The sequence below is a fragment of the Rattus rattus genome, chromosome 10 (assembly GCF_011064425.1).
Source record: "Rattus rattus isolate New Zealand chromosome 10, Rrattus_CSIRO_v1, whole genome shotgun sequence".
NCBI lineage: Eukaryota > Metazoa > Chordata > Mammalia > Rodentia > Muridae > Rattus > Rattus rattus.
The window spans coordinates 45,551,639-45,573,446 of NC_046163.1; the positions used below are offsets into that span (position 1 = coordinate 45,551,639).

The 21,808-nt window shown below is 40.6% G+C and overlaps 1 protein-coding gene across 1 annotated transcript; it reads right to left on the bottom strand.

Annotated features, from left to right (window-relative positions):
- Positions 1-6,244: 6,244 nt before the first annotated feature.
- LOC116910899 (dimethylaniline monooxygenase [N-oxide-forming] 5-like) lies at positions 6,245-17,637 on the bottom strand. The gene is made up of 8 exons (XM_032914665.1): positions 17,503-17,637; positions 16,964-17,146; positions 16,344-16,506; positions 13,885-14,027; positions 12,051-12,250; positions 9,570-9,919; positions 8,407-8,479; positions 6,245-6,608 (listed from the first exon to the last, which is right to left on the bottom strand). The coding sequence occupies exons 1-8, from the start codon at positions 17,635-17,637 to the stop codon at positions 6,245-6,247; spliced, it is 1,611 nt and encodes a 536-aa protein (XP_032770556.1).
- Between the last annotated feature and the right edge of the window lie 4,171 nt (positions 17,638-21,808).

Here is a 21,808-nt window from a genome sequence, read left to right on the forward strand (position 1 = left end):
CTGCATTCATTTATTTTTTTTGAAATAACATTTAAATATTAAACATTAAGTTTTTGGATGAATAAAGACATCAAAATGAATAATATGAATTTAATTTAAATGAATTACATTAGGAGGGATGGGAATCTAATAACTTGCCCAATGTCACTTGGAATTTGATGCCAGAATTGAATTCCTCTCTTTCACAGCCCATGACCCCTATTTGCTGCACTGGCCCAGAGGCCTAGAAGCTCCACCAACCCTGACCTTGTGTCTTTGGGGCTGCCTGTCCTTTTTGCAGACACTGAGGCATCAACAGTGGTCCTTGAAACACACTGGTCTCCCTGGGGTGTGCAAAGGTGGGACATTGACTGGAATGAGGATTGTGTGGAGGCCACAGATAAAACTCTGCTGCAAGGGAAAACAGAAAGGCATGTTGACATGAGGCTCAGCTCCTCAAGGAGTTAGTGTTAGAGGTAGAAACAATGTGTTAATGTAACCTGAAGGGAGGATGGCCAGAAGCTGGGCCATTAACAGGAAACTGTAAACCATTCTCCCTTTCAGAGTCTGTCCACAAGTCACTGCTACTACCAGTGGAGAGAGAGGCAGAGGAGAAACTGAGTCAATAAAAGAGGAGTTTTCGGAGACACAGAAAGTTTCAGTCTTGGTGGCTTTATTAGTCACAAGCATGTCACAACAGCAGGCAGCAATCCTGTAGATGCTGACCTGCGCTTCTCTTGTTTGGGGAGCACCACAGGTCATCTGGAGCACACACTGAAGATGTGGAAGAGGAACACAGTAAGCTCTATAATGAATCTTAGGAGTCTCTGGGAACCTACAGAGGCAAAGAGTTCAAACAAACTCAGATTCTGACTCTGCTCATGACTCATGAGAAAGCTGGAGGTCCAAATCTCATGGTGGTCCACACCGCCTCACACTGACTCTCACTGCAGCATATCACGACGTATTATTCATTTCTTCCCCTCTAACAAAGCTACAGCAATGCCACACACAGTCTGAAGCTTAAGTGTATGCATTTTGATAAGCAATTATTTTTAAAACTATGAGACTCGTTAATTTTATTATAGAAAAAAAGTATTCTGGCTGGGCCAGTTGTAATTTTGGAGTTTAGAATATTGCCCACATTCTTTTTTTCTCCATCTTTATTAAATTGGGTATTTCTTATCTACATTTCAATTATTATTACCTTTCCCGGATTCCAGGCAAACATTCCCCTAATCCTTCCCCCTCCCCTTATCTATGGGTGTTCCCCTCCCCATCCTCCTCCCATTACTGCCCTCCCTACAACAATCCTGTTCACTAGGGGTTCAGTCTTGGCAGGACCAAGGGCTTCCCCTTCCACTGGTGCTCTTACTAGGCTATTCATTGCTACCTATGAGGTCAGAGCCCAGGGTCAGTCCATGTATAGTCTTTGGGTAGTGGCTTAGTCCCTGGAAGCTCTGGTTGGTTGGCATTGTTGTTCATATGGGGTCTCAAGCACCTTCAAGCTCTTTCAGTCCTTTCTCTGATTCCTTTAATGAGGGTCCCATTCTCAGTTCAGTGGTTTGCTGCTGGCATTCGCCTATGTATTTGCTGTATTCTGGCTGTGTCTCTCAGGAGAGATCTACATCCGGTTCCTGTCAGCCTGCACTTCTTTGCTACATCCATCTTATCTAGTTTGGTGGCTGTATATGTATGATTGCCCACATTCTTGAAGAGCGTGGATATAAGATTATTATTATTATGTGAATTTCTGGCAAAATATGTAGAGGTGCTATTTCTGATAAATATCAATAAATGTATACTTGGTAAGCTTACATTAATATAATTAATATAAGTATACATAGGAATGTGCACTTAATATGAAAATGATCTTAGGCCAAAGCTGGTAAGTTTTCTGAATTTTCTTTCATGAGGTTAACCACACCAAGGCCATCAACATCATCATTTTGCTATTCAGAAGCAATTTCAGACCTGTTTGATAAACCATAGCTTAGTGAATTTCATACCTATGAAGGTTGGTTAGAGTAGTCATTTGAAAACTGCTTGGACATTTGTGTAAATTGAGATGAATGTGAGTGAAGAAAGGGGCAGGAGCTTTTACTGGAAAAGTGGAATAAAAGCAAGGGGGGGCTTTAGCCAGGACAGGAGCATGTAAACAACAGACTCAGGGAAGGAAACAAGGGAGGAGCTGAAGCCAGGACCACAGCCTTCCTGAGAGCAATGGCTGACTGAAAAAGGAACCAGGCCAAGGATCCCATTGACAACAGCCACAAACTGCCAGAAATAAACTTACAGATTCCTTAGAAAAGCCTCCAAGCACAGAAGGAATCAAGAGTTTCATGGACTGCTGGCTTTAGTATTTGAAGTATTTGGGAAGAATGAATTAATCTTACCTTTTCTCACTTCTAAGTCATTAGGGGAGTGGAGTATTACACATTAATAGTATTACTAGACAGAGCGGTACACTATCTAATAAACTCGACTGTCTATACCCAAGAGTGTGATGCCATGGAGTACCCAGAGAAGTGAGTCAGATGTCTCTCTTATGATCTGCTAACTTTCCATCTGTCAGCCAACACTTTACATTTCTTCTCTTTGGTGTCTGAGGTATAAAGGGTCACGTGAGGTATCAGGATCTCACTCAGTGACTCCTCACCTCCTCACCTCGGACCCTCTACTCTGTGTACACCTCCAGCCTCCCTTGTTCCTTATTGCAGAAGGTACTCAGATCTCACCGTTGCCACCTCTCATTCTATATCTGTCCTTTCATTCTTGCTTCTCCAAATTGAGTCCTTCTTCTCTTTTTGTTTGAGTTTGGGTCACAATTGCACAAATCACTATATCTCTCCTGAGTTCAGGGACAGATCGGGATGAAGACACGGGAGATAAGTACATGGAAACGAAAACAGGACTTTGATTGCTGATGAATCCAAGGTGAGACTGTAGCTTTGACCTGACTTCCTCATAGTCACCCTGAGTTACCTCAGGGAGTTTAGGTTTGAAAATTATCCACAATGGCTGTTTAACACCTGTGGCATCATATAGGCAAAGACAGGAAGCAAGAGATCTCAGACGTCTGATTGGACTTCTGCCTCATGAAAAAGGAATAGTCCACTCTTCCCAGTCTCTGAAAGGAGGTGACACTAGGGCTAGTGTGAGCCTCCACATAGGAGAGGAGAGTACAGAAAAAGTTCATCTACTGTACATATATTCAGTTAACTCTGAAATAGTTTTAATTACTTGGTGCTGCTGTTTTTGGTAATGGGTTTTACATTATAAGAAAAAAAAAGAAGGGCTGGAGAGATAGCTCAGTGATTAAGAGCACTGACTGATCTTCTAGAGGTCCTGAGTTCAAATCCCAGCAACCACATGGTGGCTCACAACCATCTGTAATGAGATCAGATGCCCTCTTCTGGTGTGTCTGAAGATAGTGACAGTGTGCATATACATAATAAATAAATAAATAGATCTTTAAAAAAAAGAAAAAAAACCAGAAGCCTTGTTCAGTTTCAAATTATTGGTCCTTTGGATGTCTAAGTCAAAACTCTGAATGAGAGAAATACAGTGATCCATGGTGTGGTCTTTCCATAATAACCTCCTGGAATTTTAATATAGAATAATGGATATTTTTATTCTCCCTTATAACCACAATTTTAAAAAAGCAGCATCTTTTTTAGAGTTTTGAGCTCTGAGGGCACTCACTATCTAGACAAATGATTCTGTTAGTTGGCTGTTGCTAGGGAAAAAAATGGGGATGTTTTCTAGTCTAAATCACCCATAAATTTAAAGTGTTTTTGATGCACATTTCTTAACTTTTCAATTTGGTAAATTGCCTTTTCACAATAGGTTCGATCATGTTGGCCGTATAGCTCACAGTTTAAATATTGGACCGGAAGTTCAGAGGTGAATGAGGATGGGGAAACCCTTCACAGAACTGCTTTTCACAGCAAGACTCTTCTGGCTTTGCTGACGTCTGCACAGCTCTGGGCTTCAATCAAACACTTGCCCATGTGGAGCAGATTTAACATGGCTCACTAAAAACTGTCCTGGTCCCCAAAGTGAGTCTTCTTGGGACTCAGATCTTTGGTATAAGGTGACCTCCCTTATAGAAGCTGCCTGGTTTCTCTCACAATTCCCTCAAAGGGCTGGAGTCCTTTATATGGAGGTAGAGACCTACAACTGAAATAGCAACTCTAGGCTCGTAAATTATTCCAAATATTTTCTAAAACTATGCTTCCCATGTCCATTAAACTTTATGTTGATTGAAAAGTATTTTGAAGAGTGTGCTCATATTGGCCCACTATTTTAAACACTGATCATAATTAGGTCCACTATGAGATGGGAAAGCAGCTCACAATGAATGTGTGTTACCATTAGGTTTCCCGTCTCCAAGACATTTTTGTTAGACATAATGTCTCATGTTGTCTAGGTCTCCTTTTTTATGGTTTGGTTAATAAAAACATGACCATCGAATTTGTTGTCTACCTATGGCATGCATATAAACCGTCACATGAGTATGGCTTTTATTTTGAAAGTTCTTTAATTTGAAATTCTCAAATTTACAAAAGAGCCAAAGGAATAATACAAGGAACATTTTATAACCCTTGCCCTAGAATCACCACACATTTCCTTCTTTTCTTCCCTTCCACACCCCACAAAGACTTTTTACAGATTAATTGACAGTATCATTATAATCGACTTCTTCTGCACATATATCTTCTGCAGATGAAGATCTTTATCAATAATCTCTGCATTCATTAATACAAACATGAATCTGGTAAGATCATATAAAACAGTGCATAACAGATTTCCCCAGTTATCCTAAAACAGACCACCCACATTTAAAATTTGCATCCGGTCTATGCCTCCTTGGTTTCCATTATTATAGAAAGATTTATGATATTTTTTACTATCTGGTGACACAGAATTTCCTCTAGACTATCAGGGAGATGTCCAGAGAATATCTTGTCCTCTTCACTTCTCTGATTACTCCTCATGATCACATTCAAGTTAACACTTTTTATCAGGTCACATGGTGTTGGATTTCTTATCATATAATAAGTAGAGGTGGAGAGAATGGCCCACCAATCACCAACTTGAGACTCCTATCATGAGCAGCACCATTTTCCTATCACTATTAATGATATTCTGTTATGCTTGTAGACAAGAGTATGCTGTCCTCTCAGAGGCTACACCCAGCAACTGACTTAGACAGACACAGACACCCACAGCCAAACAGTGGATGGAGCTTGGGGACTCTTATGGAAGAATAGGAGGAAGAATTGTGGGACCCAAAGGGCATAGGAACTCCACAGGAAGACCAACAGAGTCAACTAACCTGGACCCTTGGGGCTCTCAGAGTCTGAACCACCAACTGAAGAACATACATGGGCTGGACCTAGGCCTCCCTGTTCATATGTAGTAGATGTGCAGCTTGGCCTTCATGAGGGTTCCAAACAACTGGAACAGGGGCTATTCCAAAAGCTGTTGCTGTGTGTGGGATGTGCTCTGTTAGCTGGGATGTCTTGTCTGGACTCAGTGAGAGAGGATGTGCCTAGCCTCCCAGAGACTTGAAGTGCCAGGGTTAGGATGGGGGGGTTATATCCAGGGGGACCCCACTCAAGGGGGAAAGAGATGGGGGATAGGGGAAAGATTGTGGGAGGAGAGCAGTTTGTATTGGCTTACAACATAACTCTGTGAGGAATCTGGGAGAATCTGGCAATTATTAGAATGATTTTACCAAACTCTGCAGATAAAATGTATGAAATAAAATCTTCCGACTCCCCCAACAAAAACTCCAAAATAATGATGTGAACAGCGAAGACTGGGTTTTCAGCACTGTTTGATGAGTTCAAATGGAAACTGTCAGGTTTTCTATCAGAAAGATGTGTTTTCCTCATCTTGGGAAGATAGACTGAGGCCTATGCTATACTTCTAAGCGGTGTGCCTGGCTCCTGTATTATTGCTTATTGGACTCCACTTGCTACTCTCCCTATACAGTCTCATTTTGGGAAACTTACAAGGTATGTTCTCTCATCTATGGAATAAACTAGAAATGAGCTACGCATTTTAAAACCCCTTACAAATAAAACCCTCGGGCGATCCGTAATAGAGTGACTTTGTTTTCATTTAAGGGTTCCTATGTGTCTTAGTCAACCTAATGAACATCTTTCCCCATATCCTCACTTGGCTCTGAGGCACACATGTCAAATAGCAATGGCTGGTTCTCTCTAGTGCTTTACCTCTCTCTGTCAGTATGCTATCACTGATATATGACAAGCAGGATAAGTAACACAGGAACAAAGAGAATAATGACAGCACAGATATATCTGACCCAAAATAGACTAGAGGACGATGTCTCAGAGTTTTTGAGCACACGGGTTTTCAGGGGTTTGAGGATCCGGTCTCTCTGAGTGAGGATGGCTACCCGAGCCCCTGCCCATTTCCCTGGCCCTTGTAGACGGTACTGGTATGGGGTACAGGGTCCCCAGAAAATCTCCTTGGCTAGCTTTGTATCCCAGAGGAAGAGAGAGAGCAGGTTGGGTTTGACACCTAACTCAGAAACAATTTCATCCATGTAGTCGATATACTGCACTCGATGGATGCCTCTGGGACTTTTCACGAACCTGGAACGAGAAGGGAATTCTTAAATGCCCAGGTTAGACTTCACCCCTGAGTTTCCAGGGCGGTTAGTTTCTGCTTTGTAACAATGTTTATTATCTTCTATTCACAAATCATCTTCACTTCATACACATGCCTTACTACAGGTTTTAAGCATGATTCTTATGTTATTGACATCTTCGAGCTCCCCCACAGGGCCCCATAGAGTGACGTAAGTATAGGAACTGTTGACCGAGTGATTAGATTAATTCTGTGAGATATATGTATCCTTTCTGCAGGCATAGAGTCCAGTTCCATTAGATAAAAGTCACAGGCAAGAACCATGAGTTGGGCAGAATACTGTGATAAACTGCAGTCTATTGCAGGCTCTCAAGCTACACAAAATATCTTGTCATGTACTCATGGCTGGATACAAACGTGCCCCTGGATACTGTTAGGCAATAGAAACTTGCTCCACCAGCTTAGAAACTTGGAAGCCCCTGGCTAAATTTTTCTTGAGTAAAAGAGGAGCAAAATTAAAATTACAGACAATTTATTTACCGTCAAGAGCTTTTCAAAGCGTATAGAAGACATGAATGAGTGTTTCAAAAGTATAAAATGTGAATGAGTCATCTGGGTAAATGAAAAAGATAGGGCTGCGAAACAAGGGATAGGGGAGCAGCAGTAACTCATAAAGGCAAAAAGTTGTATTCATGGTATCAGAAAAAAAGAGAATTGATATATCATAGAGGTTGTTTCTTGACAAGGAAAACCAAATAGTAAAATAAACATATTGCTTAAAGTTATGAAGTTGTGACAAGAATGTCTTATTAATTCTTTCAAATTTCCCTAGGGGTGCTCTTGAGGGAAGATCTACCCAGAGTAACTGATAAATAAGTCAAAATAACTGTGCATCCAGCTACCCCATTACCACGCTTGTCTTCCCCCTAGGCTCTGAATTTAACTATTTTAAAACATCCTTTTCTGCGGCTGAAGAGATGGATCAGTGGTTAAGAGCACTGACTGCTCTTCCAGAGGTCCTGAGTTCAATTCCCAGCACCCACATGGTGTCTCACAACCATCTGTAATGGGACCAATGGCCTCTTCTGGTGTGACTGAGGACAGTGGTGGTGTATTTACATACAAAAAATAAATAAGATCTTAAAATAAAGATAATTAAAAATAGTATTCTTTTCTGACCGCCGTTCTTACAAGGAGTAAGTGACTGCTTCCTGTTATTTTTTAAGGTGGTTTGGCAACTGCTGGATGCAAGGACTAGGCATTCTGGGATGGTTCAGTTAGTGAGGGGACTCATGATCCATCTGATGGGCTTTTTTTTTTCTTTTCTTTTTTACACCTGGACTCTTTGTGTCATTGAACAAAAACAAATGTATTAGGTCACTTCTAGGCATAAAGCATGTGAAAAGAAAATTAAGCAAGTCTCTCTGGACAGATTTCATTTACTTTAACAACAGCAATAGCAACAGCATCAGCATCAACAACAGCAACAGCAACAACATCAGCATCAACAACAGCAACAGCAACATCAGCAACAGCAACAGCAACAACATCAGCAACAGCAACAGCAACATCAGCATCAGCAACAGCAACATCAGCAACAGCATCAGCATCAGCATCAGCATCAGCATCAGCAACAACATCAGCATCAGCAACAGTAACAGCAACAACATCAGCAACAGCAACATCAGCATCAGCAACAGCATCAGCATCAGCATCAGCAACAGCATCAGCATCAGCATCAGCATCAGCATTGGCATCAGCAACAGCATCAGCAACTACACTCCCTCAGTCCAGGCTCCTTACTCTTTTTCCATCTTCCGTTTCCTTTTGTTGATGTCCGCCATCATGTTGCTCTGTGAGGGTAACTTTTGCAGTCCTGAGAAAACAAGATAGGCTTTGGGTAAAGAGAAAGAGAAAATGATGGCATTGGAGTGGAATAGTCATAACCATGAATCTCCATGGAGTGAACAGTCGAAGCTGTGTATAGAAAGCTCCCCAGAAGACCATTTTCTTCCTGTTAGATTTAGGCTGTCAGCAAGGGGAGTCCGTGTTCTCTCAGGAAAAAAAGTTTTTTGAGTTTTTTTTCCCAGTTTAAATCTCTATTTAAAACTCATGACTATGAAACGCTCGTGTTAATATGGCTTTTTGATCATTACATAATATTTGCATATATTTGTGAAATACAGTATGAGGCTTTGATTCATGTATATATGGGGTAATAATGAGCTGAGAATAATTAACATATCCATTACCTTAAACCTTTCCATTCCTTTAAAAAAGTTTTTAATTAACTTACAAAGTAACAGTTTTCTCTATGGCAGGGCAGCAGAGAGAACACAGAGTTGGGCTCATGGTACCATAGGGATGGTAGGGCAGGCTATAAACTGATAGCACACAAGTTAGAGGCATAGGGGAATCGGAGAGATGGCTCCACACTGAAGAACACTTCTCTTTCAGAAGACCCAAGTTCAGTTCCCAGCATCCACATTAGGCCACTTGCAGTTATTTACAATCTAGTTCCAGGGGTTTTAAAAGCACACTCCTTTGGGCTCTGTGGGTACCTGTGTGTACCTGGTACACAGGCATACACTCAGGAACACACACATATATAATAAAAGAAAACAAAATTAAAACAAAAAAGCCGCAAAGTTGTCTGCCTCTGTGAATAAGTTTTCCCTTCGAGAGATGTACTGCTCACGAGGATGGACAGCCAAGGTTTTCCTTAGGCTAAAGGAGCGCTGCGATGAAACACAGATTGCAAATCTCGCCTCGCGCTTCCCTTTTCTGATAAAACAGGGCTATTAGCCACTTCAACCAGAAGTAGAGTCACGAGCATTCCAGGCAAATTCTCTCCCAGTGAGCTGTACCTCCGCCTTAGCAGATGGCTAACACTACTAGTAAACTGGGTGCCTTCATCATCTGCATGTCTGGTCAGAGCACAGCTGCTCCTATAAAGACCGTCATACCTGTGAACACACGTGTAACCCATCGGCTTTGGAGCTCCGATGTGGGGATTGTGGCTCCTACTGGCTGGAGGATCCCAATGAAGGCTAGCGTTGGCTTCTCCAACTGAGGAGGGAAGACAAACTTAAACATTGTGTGTTCGCTGTCCAGGATTTCAGAGCTGTCATCCAAGAAAGGGAAAGAGAAGGTGTAGCCCGTGGCAAAGACAACAATGTCTACTATCTCCTCTGAGCCATCCTCAAAGATGGCGGACGTCGGGGTGAACTCCTTCACGTTCGGTTTTACCAGCACTCTTCCGGTGATGATGTGATTTGGCAGGTTGTCACTGAAGACAGACTGATGGCTGAGAAATCTGCATGTTAGGGAGCATAATTATATGGGATGAGAATGAACATTTTCATAAAGAAGCTGTGGTCATTAGCGTTTAGAAAACCACAGCAGTATTTCACTAATTTTTAATACTGTTGACTACCTCCTTGGGCACATAATGGCATTTATTAGTGAAGAACTTGATTTTGGATCAGAGTGGGCTTTATACTTATTCTACTTTTTCTCACTGTGAATTTCTGGAAAGCTCATAAAACAGTTTATCAGTTTCAAAATTTGTAAGATGATAGTATGACATAAGAATCAAATAAGACCTCACTAATTGAGTCATGATAACACTATATTTTAATGATGGGATTTTTTTTTTTTACCAGGAATAAAGGTCTTCAGTGTCTACTTAGGCATTTGTGCTTGGGATCATGTAAAGATTGACATAAATTGGTTATTAGTCTCTTACAAGGCTCTACACTGTGCAACCGCATGACTTTAATACTGAATCTTTCCTGGTAAGTATTTGTGCTTAGTGACAATTAATGTTTGGTAATCAATTATAAGGTCTGGGTTTCTTAGAGAAAGTCGCATTCTCAGGTGTGCTCCACAGGTGGTCCATTCACATATCATATTATGTATTCTATGTTCTTCCCCAGGATTATAAACCCAGTATCATAAAACTAGTCATGAAAATCTACTTTTCTATTACAGACAGCTCTGTGCTAATTTTCTGCTTCTACCAACCATAGTAGTTTATGCCTTTGTTATCTTTTACATTGTTTAGCTAATTAGAAAGCCATTTCAATATATATATATATATATATATATATATAGTGCTTATTTTGCCTGAATATATATCTGATCATCATGTGTGTACCTGGTACCAGATCCCCTGGAAATACAGGTGGGTTGTAAGTCATCATGTAGGTACTGGGTATTGAACTCAGATCCTCTTGAAATGGAGCCAAGGATTTGAACCTCTGTGCCACCTCTCCAGCCTTGTACACTTAGTTTTTGTTCCTCTTTTTTTTTGACACATACTCTTACTCTGTAGCTCAGGCTGACCTAGAATGAACTATGTAGTGTAGCACAGGCTAGATTTGTACTTATATAAGGCAATGCTTTTTTGAGATTATAGGTAAGATCCCCTATGCCTTGCTTAGTTAGACTTTTGAAACACAGAAACCTATGTAGTTTGAGAAAAGAAGAGGGCCAAGAAAAACTATGTGGATGGCACCAAGTTTTAAGTGTCAGTTGAAGGACAAAACTGAGACACGAAGTAGGAGAATGTCTGTGGGGTTGGAAGAACCAGTGAAGGGTGAGAGAGATGGAAGGATTGGATGAGACCAGAATAGCAGATCAGGTGGAGTGCATGTGAGGAGCGAGAAGGCTGTGGTGGTAAGTGAATGGGTGCACAGCTGTCATCTGAAAACCAATACAATTCTGGGAGGTAAGGCTTCATGTGGTGATGGCTGTGGGTGGTGTAAGTGCATGATAGAAGAGTAGAGACCAGACAGCAGAATTCAGATATGACTGCACTGCATGAACATGGCATGCTCAGAAACACGAATGGTGAAATTGTCCTAGCTGGCAGCAGGCTTGAGGGTTACTGTGGAGAGCAGGTGACAGGTGGTGGCAGACGGGTGAGTGGTGGTGTGAGGCAGGGGGAGTAAGACTGGTGCTGGAACTTAAGAGGACTTCACTTGTGCATACTCCACACGCTGTCTTTTATACCCCAGTCGAATGGCCAGGGTGCCTAGTCAGCAGCATTTCCAATTAGAATAAATTCTACTGAGAATTAGAATGTCACACACCTGCCTTATACATTCACTGACTGGTATAGCATTGTTGTTTTTGTTTTTTAATTTTTTTGAGTAATTTGTTTTAAAGTGAGTGAGTGTGTGTGTGTGTGTGTGTGTGTGTGTGTGTGTCTGTCTGTCTGTCTGTCTGTCTGCATGCACAGTGTCCTTGAAGGCCACAAGAGGGCATCAGATTCTCTGAGCCCAGAGTCACAGGCCATTGCGAGCCTGTAGATGTGGGTGCTTGGAATTGAATTTGGATCCTCTACAAAAGAATTAAACGTTACTAACTACTGAGCCATTTCTTCAGCCCTGGCATAATTATTTTGAAACATTTGCTTGCCTTAAATGTTGTCTAGGTCTTACCTGTGTTTAGCCTGCAGCCCATAATTGGCATGGTTAAACCTTGCATTTAATTTATTCTCTGCCCATCTGTTGATCAAGAACGTGGGATAGAACTTTTGGATGGTTCTGTTATAACGGGTGAAGAGTGTGGTGTCCAAGGGATTCCCATTATCCCAAACTCGGTTCCATATCCACGCCCCTCGTCTTGTGCTGAGGAAAACCTGCCGTAGAGGAGTGGACACCCAGTAAGCCTTTTTTACTCTAATTATACAGATCTAACATTCTTATAGAATTCCTTTTTGATTGCCAAGGAAGTAGTAGTAACTGCTCACCCCCCACCCACTTGCTTCTCGTCTCTTACACTGTGAACAGGCCTTTTCAAGTCACTTAATCACCTTTTCCATTCACTACTGCTTGTCCCGGGCCTTTGTTTCTCAGCTGGGTCAGATGTCAGAAATGTGTTAGGTCCCACAATGTGAATGCTTTTAGCCCAAATAAGTTATTGTACTGCGAGTTCCAAGCTCAACCTCGTGCTCCCTGAATATTGTGTGATTCTCTAAATCACAGTGATGGAGAAACAGCTGAATAAAAAGTGAGTCGTAATGACAGGCGTGAAATAGGGAAGTGTAAACTGTTATTATGCTCGTAGTGACAAATGGACAATTCCACGGAAATAATACCTGGTCACACAACCCAAAGGACAAACCTACGGGGATTAGCTCTGCTGCCTACTTTGAGTCATTTAACCGAGACTTTGAAGGAAGACACAGGTTTGTAATGAAGACACGTGCACACTTCTCTTGCAAGGTCATAATTATAGTGATTTCTCATTCACACATATACACAAAGCCCGGTGTGAATCAGCAGCCCACAGAATGGCTGCTTATAGATGTGGACAGAAAGCGCCTGGCGTTGACCTCTCACGTGTTCTTGGTGGATATCCTGAATTAATGTCAAAGACTAATTCTGAATGACAGGACTCGACCTTCCATGCTTAGCAGCCAGCAGTAATTGCAGTAGAAAAGACTGCTTTTTTTTCTTATTCTTTATATCCCTAATTAATGAGATCCCGTGGACTTGCTACTCTATGCTTAGCTATTCATTCATAAGTCAGTGGAATACCTTTACTCACGCATATCGTTCTCTGAGAAATCATGTCCACTTGAGGTTCTCTGTCGATTTAAATGTTTATCACCCCAGTGTAGCCACATGTAGATAATTACAAAGTAATTGACTCTAGTTTGCTATCTTTCACAACTCACTCATTATGTAGAAGAATATCATTATTTTGATATTTTTCTATTATTCTCCTCCTATATACCCAGGAGAAAAATGCATAACTGCTGAACTGGCTGGTTCTGTGTGTCAACCTGACACAGCTGGAGTTAGCACAGAGAAAGGAGCCTCCCTTGAGGAAATGCCTCCATGAGATCCAGCTGTAAGGCATTTTCTCAATTAGTGATCAAGGAGGGAGGACCCACTGTGGGTGGGGTGGTGGTCCTGGGTTCTATAAGAAAGCAAGCTGAGAAAGCCAGGGGAAGCAAGCCAGTAAGTAACATCCCTCCATGGCCTCTGCATCAGCTCCTGCTTCCTGATCTGCTTGAGTTCCAGTCCTGACTTCCTTTGGTGATGAGCAATGTGGAAGTGTAAGCTGAATAAACCCTTTCCTCCCCAACTTGCTTCTTGGTCATGACGTTTTGTGCAGGAATACAAACGCTGACTAAGACTACTGCCTTTCTCAGCTTACAGATGAAATAGGACCATGATTATTAAAGGCAGAGAGAAAATCTAGACTCACAGTCTATGCAGGTAGCCAGGTTATACGCAGGAACAAAATCAGAGTATGACACCAAACCTGTTCAGCAACTTGGCTGATCTCGCCTGCCACGTCCACTCCAGAATTCCCAATGCCAATCACGACCACTCTCTTCCCCACAAAGCTGTCTGGGTGCCTGTACTCCCAGCTGTGCAGATACTTGCCTTGGAACTTGGTGATTCCTGGAAGAGTCAAATCCCCCAAGTCATAGCGGAACTGGAAGGTACACTTGGCAAATTCCACTTCTAAGCTTTGCGTTCGTATATTGTAAACTCCCGTCTCTGTTCTCTGCCATTTATTGCCAATATTACAAACTAAGATTATCCAAGAAGGAAATATTCATTAGCACAAACTCTGTGGCTAAGATCAGAGTCAAAGTACGTGAACATTTTTTAAATGTCCAACTTTAAATTTGTCCAATATAATTACTCATGAAATCATGTGGCAAGAGGACATTGACGTTTCATTCTCTGCGAATCTGTGCACCTCACAAATGATTGATGTCTTCCTATATACAGCAAGAACAGTGTTGTTCAAAAGAAGCTGGACACAAAACACATTAAAAACTTCGTAACAGTCATGTAAAAATAGGTAAAAATGATACTTTCTATGATTTTTTTTTAGATATTACTTTTTAGCTAAGAGTGTTTGTGTGTGTGTGTGTGTGTGTGTGTGTGTGTGTGTGTGTGTGTGTGTGTGTGTTTGTATACACATCAGCGCAGCTGCCGGGGAGTTCAGAAAATCGTATTGGATCCTTAGAAGCTGGAGTTACAGACATTTATGGAACCACCTGACCAAAAAACTTGAGTCCTCTAGAAGTGGGGTAAGTGGTCTTAACTGCTGAGCTGGCTCTCAATTTCAATGTCATTTGTTATTCAAACATAATCTAAAATGTTAATATTCAAACAGCATACAAAGGTATCAATGAGATATTTTGTACATTTTACTGTGCCTCTGCTGTTGACTTTACATTGAACATACACCTCACTTTGTGTCAGATATCTCTTTAAGGGTTTAAGAAATGCCCTGTCTTTGCGTCTGTACCGTGACTTCCAGGTTAGTGTTTTTCTAGGATTCCTGAGTGTGCTAATGGTCAAATCTCTGTTTTTTTGTGTCTTCTCTTAGACTCTTTTCCTTCTGTTTTCTTCTTCTTCTAATTCTGATGCAATGTGTTCATTTTTATTCTATCTTGTTATATTTTAATTTATTATACTTTATTTTATATTTTTTATTGTCCCCTAGAATACTGTTTGTTTTCTAATGAGAGACAGAAAGGCGATAGATTTGGTTAAGCAAGTAATTAGGGAGGAACAGGGAGGAGTAGAGGGAGGGGGAAGTATAATCGGGATGCATTATGTGAGAAAAATACCTATTTTCAATAAAAGAAAATATAGAAGATGATCTATTTTTAGTTTATGTATGTAGGTACATACATTGCCTTACATGTATGTCTGTGCACCAAGTGCATGTATTGCTGTGGAGGCCAGAAAAGAGGGCCATATTCTCAGGAGCTAGAATTACAGACAATGTGAGCTGCAAGGGGGGTGATAAAATTGAGCCCAGGTCCTCTGAAAGAGCAGCCTGTTCTCTTAACTACTGAGTTATTCCTCCAGATCCTGTGAGAGCTGTCTCTCTAGTGCTCAATGACAATACAGGACTATTAGCTACTTTATTTGGTTTGCAAATTTTGAATATTAGGATTTCTTTCTTCATTCATTCATTCATTCATTCATTCATTCATTCATTCACAGAACATTTCCTCTCACCCAGCTCCTCTCAGAGCCTGCCTCCCTGTTTCTTACCCATTTTTGTGTTCATTCTCTTTCATTTTTCTTTAATATTGAAAATATATCTTTAAAAATGAAACTCATTATATCTCAATAATATTGAGTAATATTGGTATAAAGTCTAACTGGGGGGAGTATTTTCAATACCTCAGTGGTGCTGTTTCCTCTGAAATGTCTTGAGTTTTGTTTTCCTGTTTCATTCAGTATCATCACCCTCTCTCCCTAATGATGGTCCGACCCCGATTTCCTGAAAATTACTCTTCCATTCAACTGACACATTAATGATATGAAGATATGACTTTGGATCTTCTCCACAGACAGACAGAAAGACGCACACGCACACACACGTGCACACACACACACACACACACACACACACACACACACAGAGCTTTCTCTGTCCCTCCTCAGTGTTTTTTCCATAGACTCTTCTACTCCTCTCTGCCAGCCACATCAAGTGTGTGTGTTTCTCTATGCTCACAATCTCACACACCCACTACCTCTTACACAGTTTCTTCTCCAGAAAGGCCTTTCTCCAGGGCCTTTAGTTTCCAGTTTATTGTTAACAGTCTTTCCTGACTGTTAAGAAAGCGGTCTTCTTCTGTAACCATTCTGTGTCAAATAAACACACCCCTCAATGTCTGTGATAGTTCAGTCAGCCCACCTCTTGCAATATCAGGATTTTTTCCTGTACCCCATGCAGTTAGGTACCTGCAAAGTCCTGTAAGGGCAGATACTTCTCAGTGTAGTGACCACTACAGACCATGACCCCATCGAAGACATACGTTTTCTGCTTTCCGTCAACCTCCACCACAACGTCCCACTGGCCAGAGGATGAAAAATCAGGGCGCTTCCTCACCCTGCACACTCTTGTCTAGGAAATCAACAAGAAATCAACAGGAGAGGTTGGTCTTAGATCACTGCTCCATATCTTTACTTTAAAACCTGCAAATTCTGAGTTTCAATAAATAAACCAAGTTGCTACTTCCACTCAGAGATCCTGGTTCTTTAAGATTTTAATACAGAATCAGTAAAAGTGTTACTTCTCAAGGATTGGAGTAGATTGGGAAAATAATACGCTAAAATTCTCCCCTGTCACCCCCCCCCAACATTTTACTTTTAGTAAAATTAATGGAAAGCCAGACATGAAGAACAATCTCCAAGACCAGGCTTCGATGCTGAGGAAAAAGTTATTACAGAGATATATCTTCATGAGTGATGAGCATGGGGAGACGCAGGTGGGAAATGCAGGCTGAAACTGTGCCCAGCTGGCTGTGTGCAGACTTCACCTTGACCGGTGGGAAGGCAGTGGGCGGGGTTTTGCTCTTTACCTGGAACTGGATGTGTTTCAGGAGCCCGAAGTGCCTAGCATACATCCTGAGATACTCCATCATTTTGGAGTTGTGCATGTAGTTGGGGTAATGGTCAGGGATGGGATAGTCGCTGAAGGCTGTCATCTCCTTGGATGTATTGCAGGTTAAAGATTTGTATATCCCGGGCCTTTCTGTTGTCTCCTAAAGGAAACAAATCAACCCTTGCCTTCCAGAAATTTAGGAAACAAAGCACACCGAGTTTAGGGATGATGAGACCTGCAAACGCATGTGTTCTATAATACTGCCCAACTGGATAAAAACACTAGACTTGTAGAAGGATTCTCTTAGAATTTTTATGGTGACAGACCCAAAACACCAGTAATTCAGACATTCTAAAAATAAGATAAGTACCCAAACATACTAGAAGAAATAAAACAAAAACTAAGAGAAAGGGATTTGGGATGAGAAACTAATGTTCTAATTCCTGTTAGAAAGCATCTCTCTCTTTCAGGCACAGACATCATCATACTTTATGAGAATGTAATCTGTAATATTACCTCATATCTCCACAGCCCTCCAATGTCATCGCTCTTTTCAAAGCACGTAGGTTCAAGCCCTTCCTCCAAGCAGCACTTAGTGGCTCCCAGTCCGCTGACACCAGCACCGATGATTGCGATCTGTTTTACTTCCATGGTCTCTGAATAAGAAAGAGTTCCTTCATATAGAAAACCAAAGGAAGAGACAAGGAGCTGTAGATACAAGCTTCACCAACAGAATACAAGAGATAGAAGAGAGAATCTCAGGAGCAGAAGATTCCATAGAAATCATCGACTCAACTGTCAAAGATAATGTAAAGCGGAAAAAGCTACTGGTCCAAAACATACAGAAAATCCAGGACTCAATGAGAAGATCAAACCTAAGGATAATAGGTATAGAAGAGAGTGAAGATTCCCAGCTCAAAGGATCAGTAAATATCTTCAACAAAATCATAGAAGAAAACTTCCCTAACCTAAAGAAAGAGATACCCATAAACATACAAGAAGCCTACAGAAATCCAAATAGATTGGACCAGAAGAGAAAATCCTCCCATCACATAATAGTCAAAACAGCAAATGCACAAAATAAAGAAAGAATATTAAAAGCAGTAAGGAAAAAAGGTCAAGTAACATATAAAGGCAGACCTATCAGAATCACACCAGACTTCTCACCAGAGACTATGAAGATCCTGGACAGATGTCATACAGACCCTAAGAGAACACAAATGCCAGCCCAAGTTACTGTATCCTGCAAAACTCTCAATTAACATAGATGGAGAAACCAAGATATTCCATGACAAAACCAAATTTACACAATATCTTTCTACAAATCCAGCCCTACATAGGATAATAAATGGTAAAGCCCATCATAAGGAAGAAAGCTATACCCTAGAAAAAGCAAGTAACTAATCATCTTGGCAAGAAAACAAAGAGAAGAAAAGCACACAAACATAATCTCACATCCAAATATGAATATAACAGGAAGCAATAATCACTATTCCTTAATATCTCTCAACATCAATGATCTCAACTCCCCAATAAAAAGACATAGATTAACAAACTGGATATGCAATGAGGACCCTGCATTCTGCTGCCTACAGGAAACACACCTCAGAGACAAAGACAGACACTACCTCAGAGTGAAAGGCTGGAAAACAACTTTCCAAGCATGGTCTGAAGAAGCAAGCTGAAATAGCCATTCTAATATCGAATAAAATCGATTTCCAACTAAAAGTCACCAAAAAAGATAAGGAAGGTCACTTCATATTCATCAAAGGAAAAATCTACCAAGAGGAACTCTCAATCCTAAATATCTATGCTCCACATACAAGGGCACCTACATACATAAAAGAAACCTTACTAAAGCTCAAAACACACATTGTACCTCACACAATAATAGTAGGAGATTTCAAGACCCCACTCTCATCAATGGACAGATCATGGAAACAGAAATTAAACAGAGACATAGACAGACTAAGAGAAATCATGAACCAAATGGACATAACAAATAATCCCATGCGTCCTATCAGACCACCAAGGGCTAAAGCTGGTCTTCAATAACAATAAGGGAAGAACGCCCACATATACATGGAAGTTGAACAATGTTCTACTCAGTGATAACCTGGTCAAGGAAGAAATAAAGAAAGAAATTAAAGACTTCTTAGAATTTAATGAAAATGAGGTACAACATTCCCAAACTTATGGGACACAATGAAAGCTGTGCTAAGAGGAAAACTCATAGTTCTGAGTGCCTGCAGAAAGAAACAGGAGAGAGCATATATCAGCAGCTTGACAGCACACCTAAAAGCTCTAGAACAAAAAGAAGCAAATACACCCAGGAGGAGTAGAAGGCAGGAAATAATCAAACTCAGAGCTGAAATCAACCAAGTTGAAACAAAAAGGACCATAGAAAGAATCAATAGAACCAAAAGTTGGTTCTTTGAGAAAATCAACAAGATAGATAAACCCTTAGCCAGACTAACAAGAGGACACAGAGAGTGTGTACAAATTATCAAAATGAAAAGGGAGATATAACTACAGAATCAGAGGAAATTCAAAAAATCATCAGATCCTACTACAAAAGCCTATATTCAACAAAACTTGAAAATCTGCAGAAAATGGACAACTTCCTAGACAGATACCAGGTACCGAAGTTAAATCAGGAACAGATAAACCATTTAAACAACGCCATAACTCTTAACGAAATAGAAGCAGTCATTAAAGGTCTCCCAACCAAAAAGTGCCCAGGTCCAGACAGGTTCAGTGCAGAATTCTATCAGACCTTCATAGAAGACCTCATACCAATACTATCCAAACTATTCCACAAAATTGAAACAGATGGAGCGCTACCAAATTCCTTCTATGAAGCCACAATTACTCTTATACCTAAGCCACACAAAGACCCAACAAAGAAAGAGAACTTCAGACCAATTTCCCTTATGAATATTGATGCAAAAATACTCAATAAAATTCTGGCAAACCGAATCCAAGAGCACATCAAAACAATCATTCACCATGATCAAGTAGGCTTCATCCCAGGCATGCAGGGATGGTTTAATATCTGGAAAACCATCAACGTGATCCATTATATAAACAAACTGAAAGAACAAAACCACATGATCATTTCATTAGATGCTGAGAAAGCATTTGACAAAATTCAACACCCCTTCATGATAAAAGTCCTGGAAAGAATAGGAATTCAAGGCCCATACCTAAACATAGTAAAAGCCATATACAGCAAACCAGTTGCTAACATTAAACTAAATGGAGAGAAACTTGAAGCAATCCCACTAAAATCAGGGACTAGACAAGGCTGCCCACTCTCCCTACTTATTCAATATAGTTCTTGAAGTTCTAGCCAGAGCAATCAGACAACAAAAAGGAGGTCAAGGGATACAGATCGAAAAGAAGAAGTCAAAATATCACTATTTGCAGATGATATGATAGTATATTTAAGTGATGCCAAAAGTTCCACCAGAGAACTACTAAAGCTGATAAACAACTTCAGCAAAGTGGCTGGGTATAAAATTAACTCAAATAAATCCTCTACACAAAAGAGAAACAAGCTGAGAAAGAAATTAGGGAAACGACACCCTTCATAATAGTCCCAAATAATATAAAATACCTCGGTGTGACTTTAACCAAGTAAGTAAAAGATCTGTACAATAAGAACTTCAAGCCTCTGAAGAAAGAAATTGAAGAAGACCTCAGAAGATGGAAAGATCTCCCATGCTCATGGATTGGCAGGATTAATATAGTAAAAATGGCCATTTTACCAAAAGCGATCTACAGATTCAATGCAATCCCCATCAAAATACCAATCGAATTCTTCAAAGGGTTAGACAGAACAATTTGCAAATTCACCTGGAATAACAAAAAACCCAGGATAGCTAAAACTATCCTCAACAATAAAAGGACTTCTGGGGGAATCACTATCCTTGAACTCAATCAGTATTACAGAGCAATAGTGATAAAAACTGCATGGTATTAGTACAGAGACAGACAGACAGAACAGTGGAATAGAATTGAAGACCCAGAAATGAACCCACACACCTATGGTCACTTGATTTTTGACAAAGGAGCCAAAAAGCATCCAATGGAAAAAGATAGCATTTTCAGCAAATGGTGCTGGTTCAACTGGAGGTCAGCATGTAGAAGAATGCAGATCGATCCATGCTTATCACCTGTACAAAGCTTAAGTCCAAGTGGATCAAGGACCTCCACATCAAACCAGACACACTCAAACTAATAGAAGAAAAACTAGGGAAGCATCTGGAACACATGGGCATTGGAGAACATTTCCTGAACAAACACCAATGGCTTATGCTCTAAGATCAAGAATCGACAAATAGGATCTCATAAAACTGCAAAGCTTCTGTAAGGCAAAGGACACTGTGGTTAGGACAAAATGACAACCAACCAATTGAGATAAGATCTTTACCAATCCTACAACAGATAGAGGGCTTATATTCAAAATATACAAAGAACTCAAGAAGTTAGACTGCAGGGAGACAAATAACCCTATTAAAAAATGGAGTTCAGAGCTAAACAAAGAATTCATAGCTGAGGAATGCCGAATGGCTGAGAAACACCTAAAGAAATGTTCAACATATTTAGTCATAAGGGAAATGCAAATCAAAACAACCCTGAGATTTCACCTCACACCAGTGAGAATGGCTAAGATCAAAAACTCAGGTGACAGCAAATGCTGGTGAGGATGTGGAGAAAGAGGAACACTCTTCCATTGTTGGTGGGATTGCAGACTGGTACAATCATTCTGGAAATCAGTCTGGAGGTTCCTCAGAAAATTGGACATTGAACTGCCTGA

Excerpts from the sequence above, each read along its gene's own strand:
- LOC116910899 (XM_032914665.1), bottom strand. The coding sequence starts at position 17,637 with ATGGAAGTAAAACAGATCGCAATCATCGGTGCTGGTGTCAGCGGACTG. Across the intron at positions 9,920-12,050 it reads GGGCTGCAGGCTAAACACAG|ATTTCTCAGCCATCAGTCTG; the intron begins GTAAGACCTAGA and ends CCTAACATGCAG. Across the intron at positions 6,609-8,406 it reads AAACGGAAGATGGAAAAAGA|GTTCGTGAAAAGTCCCAGAG; the intron begins GTAAGGAGCCTG and ends TTCTCGTTCCAG.